Raw genomic sequence first — 21,388 nt, 5'->3', positions numbered from 1 at the left:
AGGAAGACATTCTGGACAGTGTGACTGAAACATTGGGGTTCCAAGAGGTACAGAGGCCTTCTGATGTCAGGGAAGGAGTCTCCTGTCTTTGTACCTGTTGTGATGGGATGCTTATGCTAGGGCAGAGTGGAAGTAGATGTTATCCCCAAGCTCCCCATTTAACCCAGCAACAAGAGTCTTATAGACTTCTCACTTTGTGGGTATAACAGAATAATAAACACCCAGGTCCTGATCTCAAGGAGGGCACTATTTCTGAAGATAAAAGTAGTTAAACTGCTAAATGTGGTATACCTGACAGATGCTTCTAAAGCAACGATGAATCTGGCAAGGTCTTTAACTGTGATTAAGCAAAGAGGTTTTTTTTTTTTTTATTGGTTGTTCAAAATATTACAAAGCTCTTGACATCTCATATTACATATAATAGATTCAAGTGGATTATGAACTCCCATTTTTACCCCAAATACAGATTGCAGAATCACATTGGTTACACATCCACATTTTTACCTAATGCCCTATTAGTAACTGTTGTGTTCTGCTACCTTTCCTATCCTCTACTATCCTCCCTCCCCTCCCCTCCCATCTTCTCTCTCTACCCCATCTACTGTAATTCATTTCCCTCCTAAGCAAAGAGGTTTAATATAATTTTAATTCTAACTTTTGGGGACAACCACAGAAGTGAGCATCATATGAATAACTCTAAGCCTTACACCCAGTTTCATAAACAGAAAATGTTTAATTTTTTCTTCAACCAAGTTTTAAAATAGACCACAAAGCAGGGCCCTTTGAGAAATCAGAATTGACACAATAGTATGAGAGGTGTTTCAGAGGTAAACTCTGTCCCTTGAATGGAACTACAAATGTAGGTTCGCTTTAATGGACCATGTCCATTATTTTTAGAATTTTGAGTTGTATTTTGTTCTGGCATGTCTTCTGTTGATGGCTTACAGTTTAAGCTGGACCCACCAAATACAGGCACATGGACAGTTGCTGGGATAAATGAAAGCCTTTCAGTGAGAGCAGAGTGCATAAGGTGCTGCATTTTAAGGATACATCTTTGTGCTTTTGTGATCTTTTCTGGCTCTGACATGAGCTGCTTCACTGGGCTTTGACTCTATTCCTACTACTCCCTGTTGAGAGCCAAGAAGACTTCATTACACTTTCAGTCATAGGTGTTCATGAAGCGAGCATGTTAAAAACAAATATAAATATTAAAAGTTTCCAGGGAGTTTTCTAGCAATTTGGGGATCCTTCTGAGTTATGGTGGAAAGGAAACTGAAAATAGTGATATATAGATATTATTTTGTCACCATATCTGGTATCTATATATCTCTATATGCTATAAATGAGCAGGATTTGGAATAACCATGCTGCATGCTTGGGAACCCCTCACACACCACTATAGAGAACCAGCCTCACAAATAGTTGTTGCAAGTGGTGATACTCAGCATCCTCCTGCCTTCTTGTCTGCTTTCTTGTCTCGTGTTAAATGGGCACCTAATAAATTTGTACTGGACAGAAGGGGAAGGAGTACTGTCAGATGCTAGCATTGTAAAAGGACTGCCATCAAAGAGCTACCTTTAACTTGGATTTTTACCAGCTGTTTGAAAGGTCATCTCTTATGTTTGGTTTTGTGTGAGCACTTGAGTGATGTCTACATGTAGCTTCTCAGAACATCATCCACGTCTAGAATAGGTGGCAGAAAGTCTGGCCTATGGCCAGGGTGAGGTGGGCAGGCAACTTCACAGATCTCTCCTCCCTCTTACCCATTCAGCTGACTGCCTTTTGATGCAGAATTTGTGTGTGGTATTTTGAGAGAACATTAGAGATGGATTTAAACCTTCTCCTTAGCATTGCTCTATAATTAGAAACTTCTTTTTACACCCAAAGGAGTTTGCACCTGAATTACAGTCCAGTTGGAGGAGTGATTTTATACTATTGATTTGAGTGTTATTCTGGTCTCACTTTCCATTGTCACAAAGAAACACACATTCATCATTTGGGGAGCTGGATTCATCTGGACTCAAATCCAGTGATTGTCTTTCCTGGAAGCATTCGTTTCTTCATTTTGACTAGAAAAAAAAATCACTTGCTCTACTAACCAAACTCATGTGATAGTTATGTATTCTGATACTGTGTTACTGAATCTTGTGGAGCCAGGAGTATATATGAAACTCCCACTGTACACAAAAACTCCAAAAAGTTTAGTTAGCACTTTTGGTGAAAGAGCCAAAGGGGAGAGGGACTAATATTATTAAATGTTCAAGGGAATGAATTTTCTGAATTTTTAAAACTTAGGTTTTTAAGTGGATATTGGACTATAACAAGAGATACAAAAGTGAAGCCAACCTGGTGATCACTGTCTTAAAGTAGATCCATAGTGATAGTCTATAAAGCCTTCAATGTGTATGTGTAATTAGTAGCAATGATAAGGTATTATGCCAGTAAGAATACAGAAGATAGAAGGCATTGGGTGGAAAAGGAGAGGAAGAAGAGTAGAAAAGATGTTTTATACTATATTGAGGTATGAAAATTGGCACTTGAGTGTTGAATCCATGAAAGGGCATTTGATTCATATTAATAGAACCTCTGCTACAGCTAGGTCCATGCTTCTCAAGTTTGAGTGTGCATCAGAATCCCATGGAGGGTGTGTCCCCTCTGAGACTGCTGGCACCATCCCCAGAGTTTCTGATTGAGAAAGTCTGGGGCGTGGCCTGGGAATTTACTTTGCTAACAAGTTCTCAAGTACTGCTGGTCTCAGGCCACACTTCCCTAGGTCTAGGCTCTTGAGAAGACAGAAACACTAGGACACTTTCTGTCTCTGGAACACCTACTAGACCAGCTGAGAGGGGAGGATCTGGCCTTACTCTAGACTTTTAATCATGGCCCACAAAGGAGAAGGAAGGCTTAAGGTACTGAACACCTTCAGAAGATGAGTATAATATCTAGCTCACCATCACAGAGGCTAGTGTGCTGTATTTTCTGAAATAGAAAATACAGCTACTGTAAGCATTGCTATTTTCATGTCTTTTAGTACTGAAGTAAGGGTATTTAACCAGTGGTCTTTCCTGATGTCTATAAACTTGGACATTCTGGTAAACCAGACATCAGACATGAGGGCAGTTTGTTGTTACCAAAGTTATAAGAATATAAAACCTGCCAAGGTTTCTCCAAAGCAAGACATCTGGTTTAAAGCCCAAACCATTGCTTGTCTCATTTTCAGGAAAGTAAACAGGACTGAGAATTGTGTTTATACTATTTACATGTTTGCCTTTCTTCCTTCCACTGTCAGTGATGACTGAAGTTTTAATTGTTTTTGTTTCCTTCTTCTTAATGTGTTAACAGTAGTGATGCTTTACTGAGTCCCCCAAAGGGAAAACAGATTGATAGTCAAGCTGCTGGAAGTGTGAACTGGAATATTAATGAAATGATACTTTGAGAGCTTCTAGTTTTACTACCAATACCTGATTTTTCAAGATAATCCTAAGAACAGTTCTTCATCAAATTTGACCTTATGGCAGAAGAACATCAAACTTTTTTCCTTCCCTGATGTTTCCTTGGAGTCATAAAATGTTATTAGTTTGAGTACTTAGTAGCAGTTGAGGGGTGGCGTATTATTTAGGGTTTCTTTTTTTATCCAATATAGAAAGCCTCGCGGCACTAAATAAAAATGTCCCCGTGTAAAATGCAAAGGCTTTCTGTCACAAATGTTTTTAAAAATTCATGAAGGGCTGAAGATTTGATTTATCTTATCCTCTTTCTGTGATTTATTCATATTTAATGTTAGGTTCAATGTTTGAAGCATGAAGAACTTTTTCAAATTAAAATCTGTGGTGAATCAGTTTTATTTGAAGAAAAATTCCACCCTGCTGGTTTTTGAATTATGCAGCTCATTTCTCTTCTTGTGTTCAAGATGTTTGGGCTTCCTAGTGGCTGGGATTCTCACTAGTGAAGCCCTTCCTTAGGGAGCGAAATTTACCCAGCTACTTGGTTGTGACAGATGTTTCTCTGGTATCAATAGACACTTTCCTCAGGTATTAATCATGGTTAGACAAGTGCAGTGGCAAAGGAGAAAGAGTGGGGACAGCTTTTACCTCTGGAACCATCAGCTTGTTAGTTTGTGTATTGGTGTTTTTGTTGGGGCTGCTCAGTAGCCTGTGCTTTCAAGAACATCTTTAGGCAGAGGCAATATCCAATCTTTTCTAGGGATGATTCATAAATAATGAATGGTAATAGCATTAACTTCAAATGAAAGAAGGAAAGTGAAGTCAAGGCAGACTATACTTTTTTTTTCCTTTTTAACTAGTTAATAGGCACATATGGTCCAAGGCAATGGACCTTCTTAAGGCCGTGGAACATTAAAAGACTAGTGGAAAAGGAGCTGCTGGGCCTCCTTGTTTTTCATTTTGGGGACAGCTAGAGAACAAGAACGAATCTTAGATGATAAGGAGTCACAACAAGGTCCAGTTGCCTGGGACACCTGGCTTCTGCCTGCCCATCCACCTGCCTATTCATCTTTCTGTCCTTCTAGCCCTCCATTCCTTTATTTCATCCCTTTTATTTCTTCCCTCTTTTTTCCATTCTTCCACTCACAGTTATTTTGGAATACTGCCACTGGGCCAGGTACTGTCCCTCCATAGATTTAGTTAATGTCTCATAAAATGAAGGAAACTGTACCTGGGGAATGATATTGGCGAAATATCGAGATGTTGTGTGCATGTACAAATATGTAACAACAAATCTCATCATTGTGTACAACTATAATGGACTAATAAAAAATATGGGGAAAATAATAAACTCTTAAAGACCATCAGGGAAGAAAGAAAATAAAAGGTACTGAGTGCTTTCAAAGATAAAGCTCTTTTTATGAGGCTTCCCCTTGTTTGTCATTGAAGATCAGAGCTATTAAAGAGTGGCAACCAGTACACAGAGCAGAGCATAAACTTAAGGGAGTGGTTTTTAGAACCAGTCTTGAGTATTTTGACATTATGATCTTGATTTTGTTCCTTTGCTTGATGAAGAGAATTGTCTTGATGTGTTAAATTGTTTTTTTCCCCCTCAGACTATTGGGAAGAAATTGCCTCCAGCTACAGTGACTCCAGACCCATCGAAAACAGAAATGGACAGCAGGACAAAGAGTGAGTTTCCCTATTTTCAAAAATCCTTACGTAATCTCCAAAGCTTTTTCAAACATGTCAGAAAAAAATCCACACAAATGTGTTTCATTAGATCCTCCATAAGTTAGATTCAGAACTTTGTTTTTTTGTTTTGTTTTGTTTTTTGTTTTCTTTCTAAAACATGTTTTTTTTCCTGCCATATGTGTCTTACCCATGTGCAGAGCTAACATTTATCCACGTTTACAGAGTACTTTGCATACTTTAGGTGGCATAAATATTCTAGAAATGGCAGCTCGAGCACTTTAGGGATTCACAGACCTTCAGGTCAAAGAACCTTAACCCCTTTTAGCCTAACCACTTAGCCAGAACTACCCAACCTCATCCTCCCACCAGCCTCCTGAACACATTTCTGCTTAAATAATTCTAGATACTTCTGGAATGTCTGCAGGCAAGAGACTCAAGTCTTTTTGGAAGGATTAAGTGAGTGGATAGAGGGTATTAGCTGTGTTTTGGAACAGTGCTAGCCAATAGAAATATCATGTGAGCCATATTTATAATTTAAATTTTTCTAGTGGCCACATTAAAAAGAAACAGTTGAACTGAATTTAATATGTTTTATTTAATTCAATATATCTAAATAGTATCTTTTCAACATTAATTTATATAAAATTATTAAATGAATTACCTTCATTGTTCATGTGATATCTTTTTAATACCTTGTGTGTTTTACAGGTGTTGCATATCTCAGTTTGGAGTAACCACATTTCAAGTGCTCAATAACCACATGTGCTTATTGGTGACCATGTTGGAAAGGGTAGTTTTAGAGTAATTCTTTGACCTAAGATAGGTTTCCTGGGCCTGGAAATGAGCACAGTTGCAATGTTCAGCTCCCTTAAGCATGTAAAAGAATCCTGGTTCTAACTCACCACATCTTATTCATTTCCCAAATATCTATTAACTATCTCTATGTACCCAGCTGTCTAGAAGCATCATGGCAGGGGAATGGGTTATTAATGAGGAATAGATTTACAGAGGCAGGGTGGAGTGTTTTGTCTTAGAGTCCTAAGATAGTTCCATTGTTATTAGCTAGTGGTATGATTTTCTTTGGAGAAATAATTTGATTTCTCAAGCCTTCCTCCTTATTGTTTACATTGTCTATGAAATCAGGGGTTGTACTTGAGAAGACCCCTCAGATTTTCCCCCCACATCTTAATCCTCTGACCCAATTTTAAAAGCTTTAGGACTCACAGTGAAAGTTTTCGTATTCAAAGTGTTGAACAGCCAGATGGGAGAGACAAAAGGAAGATGTGAACAATTTGAGAACATGGGAAGATGTCCTAGGCATAGATGTTAATATGACTGTAACTGAGTAGTGGTAAGAAAGGATGATTATCACTGTCAGCAAAGCCTTGAGGATGTTTACTGATGGACATTATTTATGGACTTCAGGGCAAGAATTTTGTAGTTTAATTTCACCCTGCACCCACTACCTCTGGCTTTCATTGCCAAGAGCAAATTCTACAGTAATTATTCTTCCATGATTTCCATTTAGTGGCTCCCTAGTCTACTAAAAATCCCCCTTCATTTGGATCATTTCCCTGCTTTTGCATTTTGAGGCTACATTTCTGTTCAGGTGCAAGGTGCAGAGTACTGACTAGTTATTAGAAACAACTCTGAGCTTGCCACCTGAGCACTCTTCCTTCTTCCTTCTGCTCTGAAGACAAACTTCTGATGAAACTTGCCCTGCAGCGCAGAGGAGGGCAGCTTCTTCCTACACAGCTGTCTTAGCATGCTCAACTACGAGTTCACATCAGAATTCTGAGTTATAATGATTCAAAAAATGTTCGTGTGAGTATTTTCTGAGTGAAGGTGAAACTCAGCTGATCAGGATTTAAACAACTAGCATTATCCCCATCCCCCTCCCACAAACAAAAAGCTTTTATGGCATTGAAATTCATGGGAAGCTCTTGCTTGGGAACAGATTGCTATAATTTTCATAACAAGAGGAAAAACTGTCTAAATATTCATAATGAAGTGCCCTGAGGTGCCTCCAGCTCATCACATCTGGACTTTCTCTCTCTTTTTTTAATTACAATTGATGTAGATTTGTAGCCCCCCGGGATAGGAAAAATAGCCCCCCAAAAGGGCAGTTCAACATCTTTCTGAACTAATGGTTTAGTCTTATAGATTCAGAAGACCAGTTTATCAGGTGAGTTTGAAAAATAAAAGTCCTTGACAGAATTTGTACAAAGGCAGATCTGGCTTCTGAATAAATGATGGCTGGTGGGACAGAGGCCAGGTTTTCCTGCCCAACCTCACTCACTTTATAACTGCACATTTGTACCACCTGTATGATCACCCTGTTCATCGATTTGCTTCTTAAGAGTTGTCCACCATGATGATGATACATGGTGCCTTGCTCCTATCGTTAGATCATTGGTCCCTCTAGATCAAAGATGTATATCCCTTACCATGGATATCCCTTACCATATACCCTAGAAAAGTGCCAGGGGCTCAGTGGGCATATAATATATGGTGGTTGAGCAAATGGAAAGTTATGAATGACTTAGGACTTACTGGGTTTTGAATTGAACACAGGGTCTTTTAAAAGCTAATAGCCACGGGCCCCTTTCCTAACCATGTAGTCACCAGTAGGAAAAGGATACACATGTTTATTAAGACCCATCTTCTGAGTAGTTAGCAGAGATTATCAATGTTCCTTGGAACTGACAGACCCTTTACTCTTTCTTGCCACTGCTTTCACCCAATTAGCCTCAGACTACCAGGAACTAACCTGTAGTCTGATGTAGTCCAAGTGAAGTTGATTGGCTCATTGCAGTGAAGGAGGCTGCACAACAGAGGGCCAGTGTCTATCCCATTAAACAAAAGAGAAAAAAGCCAGTGTGGTGGTGTATGCCTATAATCCCAGTGACTCAGGATGCTGAAGCAGAACGATTGCAAATTCCAGTTTAGCTTTGACAACTTAGTGAGATCCTATCTTAAAAAAAAAAAAAAAAAAACTTGTTTAAAGTACTGGAAGTACACCTTGGAGGTAGAGTACCCTGAGTACAAAGAAGAAAAAATTTTAGTGAATTTAGTGAAATGTAAATGAAGCTGTGTTTTTATAGGTACAAACAAAACAGGGCTCTGTGACAACATAGTCAGCATCCTTCTAGACTGGGAGGTGGACCCCGGTCCTAATTCTTCAGCAGTTATGGAGTGAAGCTTGAGGTGCAATGCTGTATACAGAAACCCTTATACTAAGGCTCTGCACTTGTGGTGGTAGACAGGTTGCTTCTTTGGGTCAAAGTCACTTAGTTCCTTAAAGCAAAATTGGAATGTTTCATTCTTACTGAAACAGTTTTTAAAAGCAGGTTTCTGATAGTCTGTGGTTTTAGGGGAAAAATTTTCTTGGGGGAATAAGAAAACAATAGTTGCTCAAAAATGAGGGTTGTTACACTTTATACCTGTAGCACAAGCTTGGGAGAGACTGTTGCCTGTTCTGCAGCAGCATTGGCCTCTTACCCCTGCCTGATGAATGGTGGGCACATTGTTACTCTCTTGGTCTCAGCTGATTGTTGCTTTCTCACTACATGTTGAAACAGGAGAAAAAAAAAGGGGTCAACTCTCTACTGTTGGGAAGCCTTGGACCCTTTTTTCCATGCTGGATCTTTCTGCCCACTTATCTACCCCAAAGCTCACTCATTCTTGGGCTTAGGGTCACATTCAGTATGAAACATGTTTCCTACACACCTGATGTGTACAAAAGCCCTAGAGTTCGCGGTCCCAGGAATCCCTCCTCTTCTTAGGAAATACCTTTCATCAAGTGTCCCCAACACAGACCTTGCTATCTGGATGATAGTGAGGGCCATCCTGTGAGAGAACCTGTCCTACCCATATTGCTTAAGATCTGCATTTCAAATACACTTCTCTTGGAGAAGATTTTGTGTTTTCTTGGTGGATAGCCTTTCTTCCAGAATCTCCAAGCTTCTCATCTGAGCAGAAGAAACTGCCCCTGAGAGGAGTGGTGATCTGGCCTCTGTTCTATAGTAGAGAACAGGATGGCTTTGTTTCTCAGATTTTCATTTCTTCTTAAAAAATAAAAAGAAGCCTTCTCCTTTTACAAGAGAGTAAAATGTGTTATAGTTAATACCTGGAAAGTAATAGGAAAGCCAATTTTCCAGCAGTGTTTGAGACCAAAGGTGGTTGCTATGACTTAGGGTTTACAGTCAACTTCATAAAGAAAGGTGCTGAGTTAGAGTTGACATAAACAGTGAAGTCTACATTGGGTTTTATTTCCCCAAGTTTAAATGTAGACCAGGCCACTATTGACATTTGGACCGGACCATTCTCTGTTGTGGAAACTGTCTTGCATGCATCACAGAACTTTTAGCCTGTATCCAGTAGATGCCAGTAGTACTCCTAGCCCTAGTTGTAACAACCAAAAATGTCTCAGAGTATCACCAAAGTCCCTTGGGAGTATGTCTCAATCCATTCTGTGTATTATAACAGAATGCCATAGACTGAGCAATTCATAACTGATAGAAATCTCTTTGGTTCATGGTTCTGGAAGTTGGGATATCCAAAATCCAGGAGCTACATCTCAACATGCCATCTGCCCAATATTTGCTTACCCACCACTGTATCAGTCAGAAAACTAACATTACCTGGTGTCAAAAAATGTACACACTGGGCCCTGATCTGGTGCTAACAGAAACTATCAGCCTTGAAATCATTATGAACAAACAGTTCCTGCTGTGTTCTGATGTAGTGGAAGACATCACATGGGCAGGAGAGAACAAGATATTGAACTCACAGCCTCAAGCCCTTTTATGGTCAGCATTATCCATTCTTGAGGGTGGAGTCTTCATGACTTAACACTTCCCTTCAGGCCCCACCTCCCAACACGATTGACACTGGGGAGTCAATTTCTAACACATGAGCTTTGGGGGACACATTCAAACTGTAGTAGAGCCAGTTTTGAACTGCTAGTGTATTCTGCCCTACACTCCATTAGGGCATTGCGGCATCATTACCATCTGATTCACAGTGGATACTCAGATATCTATTGAGTAGATGGCAAGCCTAGTATATATTTCATTCCCCTACCACTAGCCCAGATTCTTAGAATATGACCCATATATGGAGTTCTTATCTAGATTGAACATGTAGCACACCTGATCCCAGAACCACCACCACATTCCCAGTCCTTGCTGTAGCTTGGCTCCTTGCTACCATTGAATCTTGGCTAATATCCATTGCTAGACCAGTGAGTTTCACTGTGTGTTCCCAGAGCCAGCAAATCTCCAGACCCCACCCCAGCCTTACCCAATCAGAAACCCTGGGGGTGGGGCCCAGCTATCTGTTTTGGCTAGTCCTCCACCTAGTGTCAGTGCCCACTCAAGCATGAGAACCACAGACCTAAACCAAGTTTGTTTGTTTGTGTGTTTATTTGTTTGTTTTTAAGATTCCCTGATGATGAGAATCACTCTGTGATTCCTGGTCCTACCTTAGACTTGAAGATTCAGAGCCAGGAAAGAGGTCTGGGAAGCTATAGAATGACTAGGTGCCCCACGTAATTCTTATCAGGAATGACTGAGAAGCACACCTCAGTCTTATTCTTCTAGGATGTTTTCTAGACCATTGTACAAAGCCCACTTCCATGTTAGTCCTCTCTAGTGGGATCCTCTTTTATTTTGAAAGTTATTTCCCCACTTCTAACACTTGAATGCTTTCAGCTAGATGCATGTCTCATGTCCTCTCCTCAATGTTGTCCTGTGGAGAACTGTGTGTATGCATGCCTCATGTTCTCTACTTGATTATAAGCTCCCTGACAACCATGTACTAGTCTTATTTACTTTATTCCATCTTCTCCAGGACATGATAGAATTCCATGCCCTTACATGCAATGCCTAAATACAAAAAGCTCTGGAAATTCAAAGGTTTTAGTGCTCATTGGGTGAAAAAAAAATTTGCCTGGACTGACTGACATGCATCTTTTATTGGTCGCTTGGGGTGACTAGTCATCCATTTGCTGCAGAACTTTAATAGTTCCAGTAGTGTGTGTGTGTGTGTGTGTGTGTGTGTGTGTGTGTGTATAGGGGGGTGTTATATATTATATGGTATGTTCAGTATATTTCCTTTCTAAAACCTGAAAAATTCTGTCCCCAGGGGTTTTGTATAAGGGATACAAAGTAATAATGTCTCAGATAACAGTTGAATGGGAGAAATTCTGATTATGATGTTGGTGAAATTAAATATCACTGAACTTGATACTCTTGTTCTTGTGACCCAAAGAAAAAGAAAACACTATTTCCAGGTGTATCCTGAAATAGTGTTTTCCACCTTTGCTGATGGCTCTGGAAGGCTTTCTACTAGACTCTGAATGTGGCACATGGAACTTTGATCTTTGTATCCCAAAGCTGACTGAGCTCAGAGAGTTCTTCTGGATTTAATGTTATGTCCTTTGTGTGTATATTCAACTTGTTAATTATTTATTCTGCTTATAGTTTAAGCTGAGGGATTTTTTTTCTTGTTGAACTTTTTATTGACTAGATCATAAAATCACTTAAAAGGAGTTATGTGATATGGGCATGTGAGTTCAATTCCTTCAACCATCTTTATAATATCATGTAAATTTCTAAGTCTAGAGATTTGAAATAATGATTTGGGAGGGTGTGAATCATGACAGAATTTCTTGGTGATTTTTAATTGAGCAAATTTCTTAAAATTTGAAAGCTGATAATCAGTACAGGGGCTCTTGATCTGAGACTTAGGTAATGTCATCAGGATCCTTGTACCTTTTTATATTATATACATTTTTTCCATTCATTGTATGGTTTGTTGTGTTTTGTTCCTGAAAAGAGTTAGTCATTGCTTTTTATAAGATTCTAAAGGACTCTAAGACAAAAAAAAAAAAAAAAAAGCTATAGAACTAATTCAGGATTTCAGTCTTATGTTAATTTATTAGTATTTTAAAATCTTCCTAAGGAAAAAAAAGAGAGACAATCGGCTCAATCACTGGATAAATTGTGCCTTTTTTTCTTTATGTTTGCCTATGTATTCATTCCTGTTTGATCCAAGGCTAATTAAATCCATCAAATTGATGAATAGATGGAAAATTCCTGCCTCCAAAAATTAATTTCATTACCTTCTCCATTTCTGCCCCCTGTTCACAATCTTTATTATAATCTTTCCACATCCAAAGTTGATTTGGGATTGTATTCTTAAGATATGCCAAATGCTTCCTCTTTTGTGAACTCTGTCCTGCATGTAATCTTGCCTTTCTCTGAAACACAAAAATACAACATCATAATCAGTTTATGTATGTGTGCATCTCTTTTTGTCACTCCCCTCCCCTTACTTTTCTCTAGGCATTAAATTGTCAATTCCATGCAAGGACAGGAGGGAGAGGCAGGGCTTACTCATATATCACAGGCTCAAGAGCTCACAGTATCTTCTTGGTGGTGGTTCAGTAAATATTTGAAAATAGGAAACATATATTATGAAACTACAATCACAATATTGGAGTTAATAAATTTTCATGTTTACATTTTTTTTGATAAATTGTATGAGGAACTTAGTTATTGCCCAGTGTGCTTGTTGGAGCCCTCAGAGCATCATTGACATGCTTTGGGGGACCTGAGTGGGAGATGGTACAGTCCTACTCTCTTTTTTCCCATATTTTTATTGGTATATTATAGTTGTACATAATGGTGGGATTTGTTCTTACATTTTCATTCATGTACACAAGATAACAATATGATTTGACCAATATTATTCCCCAGTACTTCTCCTTTCCTTCCCTTCTTCCCTCCCTCTGGTCCCTTTCCTCTATTCTATTGCTCTCCCTTGGGTTTTCATGAGATTCCCCCCCACTACCTTTCTTTTCCTTTTTCCCTCTCTAGCTTTCAAATATAAGAGAAAACATATAACCCTTGACTTTCTGAGTTTAACTTATTTCACTTAACATAATGTTCTCAAGTTCCATCTGTTTTCTTGCATGTAACATAATTTCATTCTTCTTTACGGTTCAGCTATAAAGAATTAATCATAGCAGCTCTGTTATTAGTTGTTTAATATTTGAGATCTGGAAGAAGATTTAATGTGCTAAAAGTGTTCTGCTAAAATTGACCAAACCCTCTTCTTGTCCCTCTGTGGCTGATCCCTGATTTTATACCTGAGGACGATGTATGATTGCTATGGGTCATGTGCTCCAGAAGGTCCATGGGGATGGAACCCAGTCCTGAGTGTCCTAATTCCTGGCCCAGAATCCTCTTCTTCTACTTTCTGCCCCTCAAATGTTCTACTACTTTATAGGAATCATTTGAGAATCAAGAAATGAGAGTTCTGAGGGGTTCTAGGGATGCAAAGAGGGGCAAGACATGCAGCAGCAACTTGCTTCATGGAGAGTGGTAGTAGGTAGTAGGCAGTAGCCACTAGCAGTACTATCTCCTCCTTTTATCTAAAGATGAAGCTTTCTAGATAATTCTCTAATGCCTCTCACACAAAACAACATAGCTGTGTGGTAGAAGTGTTCCAAACTACAATATGGTGATGGTCACACAACTGCATAAATATTTCAAAACACACCAAAGTGTGTAGTTAAAATGGATGCATTTTATGCCATTTAAATTGTCCTTCATTAAAACTGTTTTTCAGTAAAGCAGGAGACACCTACCCTTCTTAGCTTATAGGGAAACTGTAAGCATAAAGCAAAATGGCCCTGTGGAACATTTTAAAAGCATGTTAGCACTTCTTGGCAGTATTTTCCCACTGTTACTATCAGTCAATTCCACAGCCATTTATCGATCCTCGTAGGCACCAAAACATAGGAAAAAGAATGACAAAGATACATAGGAAGAACACCCTGACATGAAGAAACTCCATATTTATTTTTGTTAGTTGTAGTTGGACACAATACCTTTATTTTATTTACTTATTTTTATGTAGTGCTGAGGATCGAACCCAGCACCTCGCATGTGCTAGGCATGTGCTAGGCAAGCACTCTACTGCTGAGCCACAACCCAGCAACAATCAGTTTATTAAGTCCTCTAACAAGAGATCCAGAGACAGGTCCCCTGAAGCTGGTGCATTTGAAAGACATCTCAGCAGTGTCAGAGCTCAGTGTCAAATTCTCTGTGATTTTCTTGGCTTTCTTCTCACAATTGAAGCATGATTGCAACAGAGCAAACATTGCCCTGGCTTCCAACAAAGATAAAACAATGTTTAAAGCAAAAAGGCAGGGGCAGCTATTTCCAAGTCTTTTTTTCCTCTCTTTTAACCAGGAAACAAAATCTAATCACCCTACCCCAAACAGAGTATCTCTCACATTTCATTGGCTGTAAGTAGATCACATGTCTAACCCTAGATCAATCACCAAGAAAGGCGAGTGAGGTGAAAATTACTTGCCTGGACAGATTTTACTCTTCCCTAGAGCTGTGGAAGGCTTCTCCATTCCAGAATATAATGCCTGAACGAATTAGGCTTCTGTGAACCAGGAAGTGGGCTGCTAATGGCTGCTGGGAAGTCAACCAACAGCAGTCTATCATACTTTAAACTTTTTTGACTGAAAGGAATAAAATATGACCTATGCCTTCTTTCTTTGTTGTCCATGGGCATCTGATAATTCTTTGTGAAATGTCTCCTGATTTCCATCCAAAGAATTACTGTTAAAGCAAGGACCCTGCAGGGCAGTTCTTTAGTAATACTGCATGTGTTTGTGTTGTTTTAAGTTTTGAGGTCAGGTAGTCATATTTCACAAGCACAGTCAATATGAAAAGAACATTTGACCAATTTAGATAAGAGAAGTTTTTGCTACTCCTAATCAAAAAGAGATGGAACATTAGTAACTATGTGGGTTTAGGAAAATGGTCTTGATGGGATTTAGAATTAGTGTCCCTCAATGCAGGTTAATGAGCAAAAGCCATCGTAAGTCCAGGGTTTTCAACTTGAGGATAGGGGATATGACTGATATCTTTAAGCCACTGCACAGAAAACAAAGACATCTGCAAAGAACTAAGTGATCCCTTCTCCTTCTCCCTTCCCTTTTCCTCTGTCTTCCCCTTGCCCTCTGTCTCTCCTTTCCCTTCCTTTTTCCTCTCCCTCTTTGTCATATCTCAACCATAGACCACAGTGTGTCTGTATTATGGATTTTAAATTGCGTTTATTTTATGTATCATTATCTTTGATTGATGAGATGTTCACCAAAATAAAGAACTGCATTTCAGTGACATAAAGTATAAAAGGGACAGTATAATTGATACTTATGTATATAGCTTTAGGTTATTATCTGTCTGCAGGAACTGGCCTAAGCCTTGGGAAATATCTAAGGATATTCAAAGCCATTAGACTTATTGACTCTGGTCGAGAATAATAAATGCCTGTTCTAGTAGATACTAGTTCTTGAATTTTTCTTTCTACCTTTTGTCCTAAGTCATAAAAGCTGAGTTTTCTAAATCTTAACGTCTCAAATCCCCTACATGTGTTTTCATTGTCTTAACCAGTGCTTTCAGGTGTGATATGACGTCAGACAAATTTCCAAAAGCATATAATTCAGGACATACTTGAATTGATTTTGAGTGGCCTTAGTATTTTTCCCTCTTTAAGGATTATGTATTTCCTGGCTAATCAACAGCCCCATCAGTGAATAAGCAGGTTCCCACATAGAGACCATGGGATGTATTAGAACAGGTTCATCCCTTCCCACACGCATATGCATAAAGAATATTCTGTCAACATTCATTGGCTGTTGTGGTTGACACACATACACATACAAATATATCAACATTTATCTCTTAAGACATACCATAATGATGTGATTTTTCATTGTTCTATGTACCATGTTGCCTTCATATAATATATAAATATCCTTTTTCTGATTTTGTAATGTGTGAAAGAAGGCAATAGGACAACATGTAAGCTTTTTGCTCTCTGTAGATGTGTGCTTATGCATGCACCTAAAGAGTTTATAAAATGGTATACATCTGTTTTCCTGAGACCAAGAATAACTTTTTGCTTTCTTCCTGCAAAGCAGCCAGTGGCAGTTCACAATTTGTGAGGGGAAGAATGCAGAGAATAAATATGTATAAGCCTACAATGAACACTCTTTGGGAATTTTCTTAGGGTGGCGCTAGCTTTATGCAGTTGTAATAGCCTACCTATTAAGTGTGCCTTTCTCTGATGTTAATGTGACAGAGAGCGCCTTCTCCTGGGGCAGCTCATTAGATAAAACACCTTAAAGGTTGTGTTTTCTTTTCTTCTTACAGGCAAAGATTACTGCAAAGTAATATTTCCATATGAGGCACAGAATGACGATGAATTGACAATCAAAGAAGGAGATATAGTAACTCTCATCAATAAGGTAAATGAAGGTTCTCTCTTGCCTTCTAAACTGTGGAGTGTTTTGGTGTGTCCATGGAATAATACAAAGTTTTGCTTTAGCCTTTGAAGCTCCTAGTTTTCATGATCCTGTACTTGGGAGAAAGAATTTGTATTTTTTCCTTTGATCAGGTTAAGTCTAGGTGAATGAATGAACTTGAGAATAGAATAGGTTTCTGTTTGCCTTAGGACCAGTTGTAGATTTGCACGGCCCTGTAGAAAAAGTATGTCCCAGAAGGAATAGCTCAGGAAGCAGCCTGCTTGGCTATAGGTTTTGCCCTCTACAGCAGCTGGGCTGCAAAGCTCTGTATCATGAAGGACCCATGAGGGGCTTTAAAAAGACTGGTCATGCCTCACAGGCAGAAAACACTTAAAGAATGTATGCTCTACAGATCAAAGACAGGTAAAGTGCCTGAGAGAATTTTGCTTGTCTTGTTTGGACTAAGAAGGTTGGACGATTTTATTATCATTACAGCCAGAGCCCTGTAAACACCAGGAGAGCTATAAAATCCAAGTGAAGCCATGCGGTTTGCCGGGTCTTGACCACATACCATTTCTGCATTCATGTAGCGCTCCTCACCAAGTCACTAGTTGAGTCATATTATTCAAGTGATTCCTAGAACTCTTTGGTCTTTTCTCTGATGTACAGAGTTTTTATGATGGTCAGTAGAATTTGCCTTTATGATTAAGGTCAGCTACGTCTAGGAAATAGCTTTGGAGATTGTGTTTGAAGAGCCTAGTCCAAAAATGCGAGGGAATTGAGGATCCCAGAGGTTAAGTAGCTTGCCAAAGGTCAGATGTATTTTAGGGGAAGAGCTGGTCCTTTCAAGGACTCAGTATTAAAGTGGAGCTTTGCAGACACCTATCTGGAATAGCAAAATTATTCCATTTTGCAGATTACCTAAAAACTCGTCCATCTTTTTACCTGTGAAATATTCTCCCTTTAAGTTATTTCAGTATAGTTCTGTGGGTGTTGAATGTGGCAGGAGGAAATGAGAGGAGGGGAAGATGCTTGCCTTGCTGTTAGTTCCTTTCTGCAAGTGAAACAGGAACGGTTCTTCCCTTTTTTTTTTTTTTTTACCACCCCTCCCCTCATCCTTCTGCTGGCCTCCTTTGAGCTGCTCTCTTATGCATTGTGCATTCCTATTTTTAATCAGACCTGTAACCAAACAAACAGGATAAGGAAGTTGTTAAACAGGCATGAAGCATAATACAAATGCTTTAATAATTAGCACCAATAATTGATTTTAGTAATACAGGGAAAGGGATGGAGTGTTATTTCCCCCCCACCCCATAATGATAAAGCAACCAGAGAATTAAATAGATGCCATTTTTTGAAGGCAAGTGGGGCTCATTGCCCTGTTTTTGGTTTTGTTTTTAGAGGAGGGGATAGCCCCCCCACCTTTTTTTTCTTGGTACTGGGGATTGAACCCAGAAGTGCTTATCCACTGAGCTACATCCCAGCTCTTTTTTATACTTTATTTAGAGACAGGGCCTCACTAAGTGCTGAGTCTGGCTATGAACTCAAAATCCTCCTGTCTCAGCCTTCCAAACTGCTGGGATTACAGACATGTGCCACCATGCTCTTTTTTTATTCTTCTTTTTAATTGTAAACCTGATGTGCCCGTAATATTTAATAAGGTTTGAGAAAAGAAAAAAAAACACCATGATTAATCTCCATCATAACCCAGTCCTTCCTTGCCATTTGAGTCCATGTCATGATGAGAACATATTCATCTTCTTTTTTTTTTGTACCAGGGATTGAACTTAGGGCACTTAACCACTGAGCAACATTCCTAGCCCTTTTTTGTAGTTTATTTAGAGAGAGGGTCTCACTAAGTTGGTTAGGGCCTTTCTAAGTGGTTAAGGCTGGATTTGAACTTGTGATCCTCATGCCTCAGTCTCCAGAGCCACTGGGATTACAGGTATGCATCACCACACCCAACAAGAACATATTCATCTTGATGATTTTGTCCTTAACCTCATAGTTTAAGATCCAGTCTGAGGGCTGGGGTTGTAGCTCAGCGGTAGAGCGCTCGCCTAGCACATGCGAGGCCCTGGGTTCGATTCTCAGCACCCAATTAAAATATATGAATAAAACAAAGGTATTGTGTCCAACTACAACAAAAAAATAAATATTTAAAAAATAAAGATCTAGTTTGATAAAAGGAATCTGATTTTTCCAAAGACCTTGCGGGGAACATCTACCAGTCTAAGTCACCCAGTAGGGAAACATGAATAGGCCAGAGTGGCAGACTGCTTTCAAGAGTATCCAAAGGGTTGTTGCATCCCATTTCTCTGCTTTCATTGATTTTATTTAATGTATTCAGAAGGAGTTTGATATTACATTTGCAAAATGTGCTGCTGTCTTCTCCCGTGTACACTTAGTCCCTCAACCTGGCCTATACACTGATCCTAGAGTGCATGTATTGTTTTGACACTTGGTCCCCTGGTTCCACACTGCCCCCTCCCCCAAGCTGTTTACTGGTATCCCTGCCCCTTCCTGTTCATGTAGTCACATGTATTGGGCCTATGGGCCCAATAAGCAGTGGTCCAGCCTCCTTCTCTGTGCCTGGTTCAGAGGAAAGCCCTGGGATGGTAAAGGATGCTTTTTCCAACTCCATTCATGCTTTATCTGCCTCATCCGTAGCACCTGGCCCCTTCTTCTTGTCATCCCTTAACAATGCTGTGCTCACGTGACCTCTATGCACCAACCAGTCTTGGGTAGTTTCTCTTTCCTTTTTGGAAAAATCAAGACAATGATTGCTGACACTCCTTTCCTCAGGCATTCTACCACAGTCCCTTTCTGGCCTTGGTCCTTGTGACTGTTCTGCAGGAACCTCCTGTGTCCCCATCCTGCTCTTGTGTCCTCAGAAATCTGATCCTAAAAAGCATGTGTGTTCCTGCTTCCTGGACTGTCCTCTGCCTACCCGCTGAACTGTCTCTTTGAGAACTAATAACAGCCAGTCTTCACTCATGTACTTGAGCCCATTTTGAGCTTATTTAACAAAAATTCCTAGTGCTCTAACATTATGTTTTTATTATTATTTTATATGATCTTCTGGGAAATCAGGTTTCTTGCTGTCCTGTACTGGTGCAGGTTTTATTTTTATTCCCATAAAATTCCTGCCATCCTTGACCTAGCATTCTAGTTTGTCAGAAACAGCATGTTAAGATACAAGTCATGTAGGCTACCAGCTCAGAGAAACCAGGATTTGAATCTCAGCTCCATAGTTCCCGGCTGTGTGTTTTGGGGCATGAAACTTAACCCCTCTGAGCCTCGGTGTCCTCAGCCATAGTGTAAAGGCCACAAAGCTGTCCTCACAGGGCTGCTGTAGGGAATTACTAAGACACTATGTATAAAACACCTCTTGCAGGAAGGATTCTGCCAGTGGTACCCATAAGCCTAAGAATTGTTAATTCAACTTCAACTGCTATTTCTTGGACTTCAGAGATGGGAATCAAGGGCTCTTGTGTCTGGACTTAGCTGCTAGGGCTGGAGTACTATGACATTAAGTGGGTAAAAATGGTAGAGGGAGGGGAGAGAGGGAGAGAGAGAGGGAGGGAGGGAGGGAGGGAGAGAGAGAGAGAGAGAGAGAGAGAGAGAGAGAGAGAGAGAGAGAAGAAATCCACTTGAAATAATTAAGAATTCACAGTGGGTATGATTTTAGCAAGAATTTGAAAGGAAAACATGCCCTAAATATTTAGCTTGCTGAAAGCTGTAAAAATGAAGTCTGAGCCTATAACCCTGGTGATATTCTAGAAAATACTTACCTCTTCCTCTAAATTCAGGAGTCACCCAGAAGTTAATTTAGATGATTATATACTATTATAAATATATTCACCCTGCTTTGTTTAATATGCATTTTTGTGCTACTCAGGATTCAACCCAGGGGTGCTCTGCCACTGAGCTACATCCCCAGACCATTTTATTTTTTATTTTAAGACAGGGTCTCACTAAATTTCTGAGGCTGTCCTGCAACTTGTGATCCTCCTGCCTCAGCCTCCCAAGTAACTGGTGTTACAGTCATACACCAGTGTGCCCGGCTTAATGTGCATTTTGATATGCGTATGTGTTGTATGTTTGAGTTTTGAGGTAAAAGACCTGAATTGCTGTTCTCTAAATTCAGTTGCATTTGCTGTGAGATTCTCCATTGGCCTTGAATTCTGCTGATACTGCCTTTTGTAGTCAGTTGGGGTGGGTTTCCCTTTACCCTGCTTTTCCATGCTGTGGCAAGAGTCACAGAGCTGGAGTTGCCCTCATTTTTAGCCCTAGATTGTCAGTTCTTGTGGCTTTCTAGAAAATGAGTCAGACACCTTTAGTGGGAGTCTATAAGCCCTCTATGGTTCCTGAAATAATGTGCAAAGACCTAAACTATTTGTGTGTGTCCCTGGAAACTGAGATGTGGCAAGCTGAATGATTTGTTTTTTAGTTTATTTATAAAGAATTCTTGTGGATTTGGGAACATTTCCACTTGTGCAGAACACACCTGTGTTTAGCTTTTATTTCCAGTCACTCAAAAATAGCTCCTGCGTCTGTGTTCCTGCCGCCCCCATCCCTGCCTTCCTGATTTGTGCTCAAAGGATGTTTGAGAAAGTTCAGAAGCCTCTGGGTCTGGTTTCAAAATAGAGAAGATCCCTGGAGGAGGACTGAGGGCTGCTTGGTGGGAGCCAGGTCAAGGCTTAGCTCTAAGACTGTCAGCCCTTAGAGGCTGTACTGAATGGGACCCTTGCCACTTGGGACAGAATGAGCCCAGATGTGGAGAGGCAGTATACCTTCTCTTGGTCAACAGCCTCCCAACCTCAGAGCATTGGACCTTCGTTTATGGTCCTTTCTAACCAGGAGGAAGGGATTCCTATTGGCCCCTTTGTAAACAAAAATCTTTAGGTCTTGC

General features: G+C 39.8%; 1 protein-coding gene across 4 annotated transcripts in view; it reads left to right on the top strand.

Annotated features, from left to right (window-relative positions):
- The window catches only part of Sh3kbp1 (SH3 domain containing kinase binding protein 1), a 338,974-nt gene that overhangs the window by 221,725 nt on the left and 95,861 nt on the right, over nucleotides 1-21,388 (top strand). For all 4 annotated transcript variants that reach the window (XM_077106294.1, XM_077106292.1, XM_077106291.1 and 1 more), the window contains 2 exons: nucleotides 5,060-5,135; nucleotides 16,382-16,476. In XM_077106294.1, coding sequence (XP_076962409.1) covers nucleotides 5,060-5,135; nucleotides 16,382-16,476 — 171 coding nt within the window. The remainder of the gene's footprint in view (nucleotides 1-5,059; nucleotides 5,136-16,381; nucleotides 16,477-21,388) is intronic.

This window comes from Callospermophilus lateralis, chromosome X (genome assembly GCF_048772815.1).
Source record: "Callospermophilus lateralis isolate mCalLat2 chromosome X, mCalLat2.hap1, whole genome shotgun sequence".
Classification (NCBI taxonomy): Eukaryota; Metazoa; Chordata; class Mammalia; order Rodentia; family Sciuridae; genus Callospermophilus; species Callospermophilus lateralis.
Note: the sequence above shows the minus strand (reverse complement) of the source record. Positions and strands in the feature narration are given on the sequence as shown.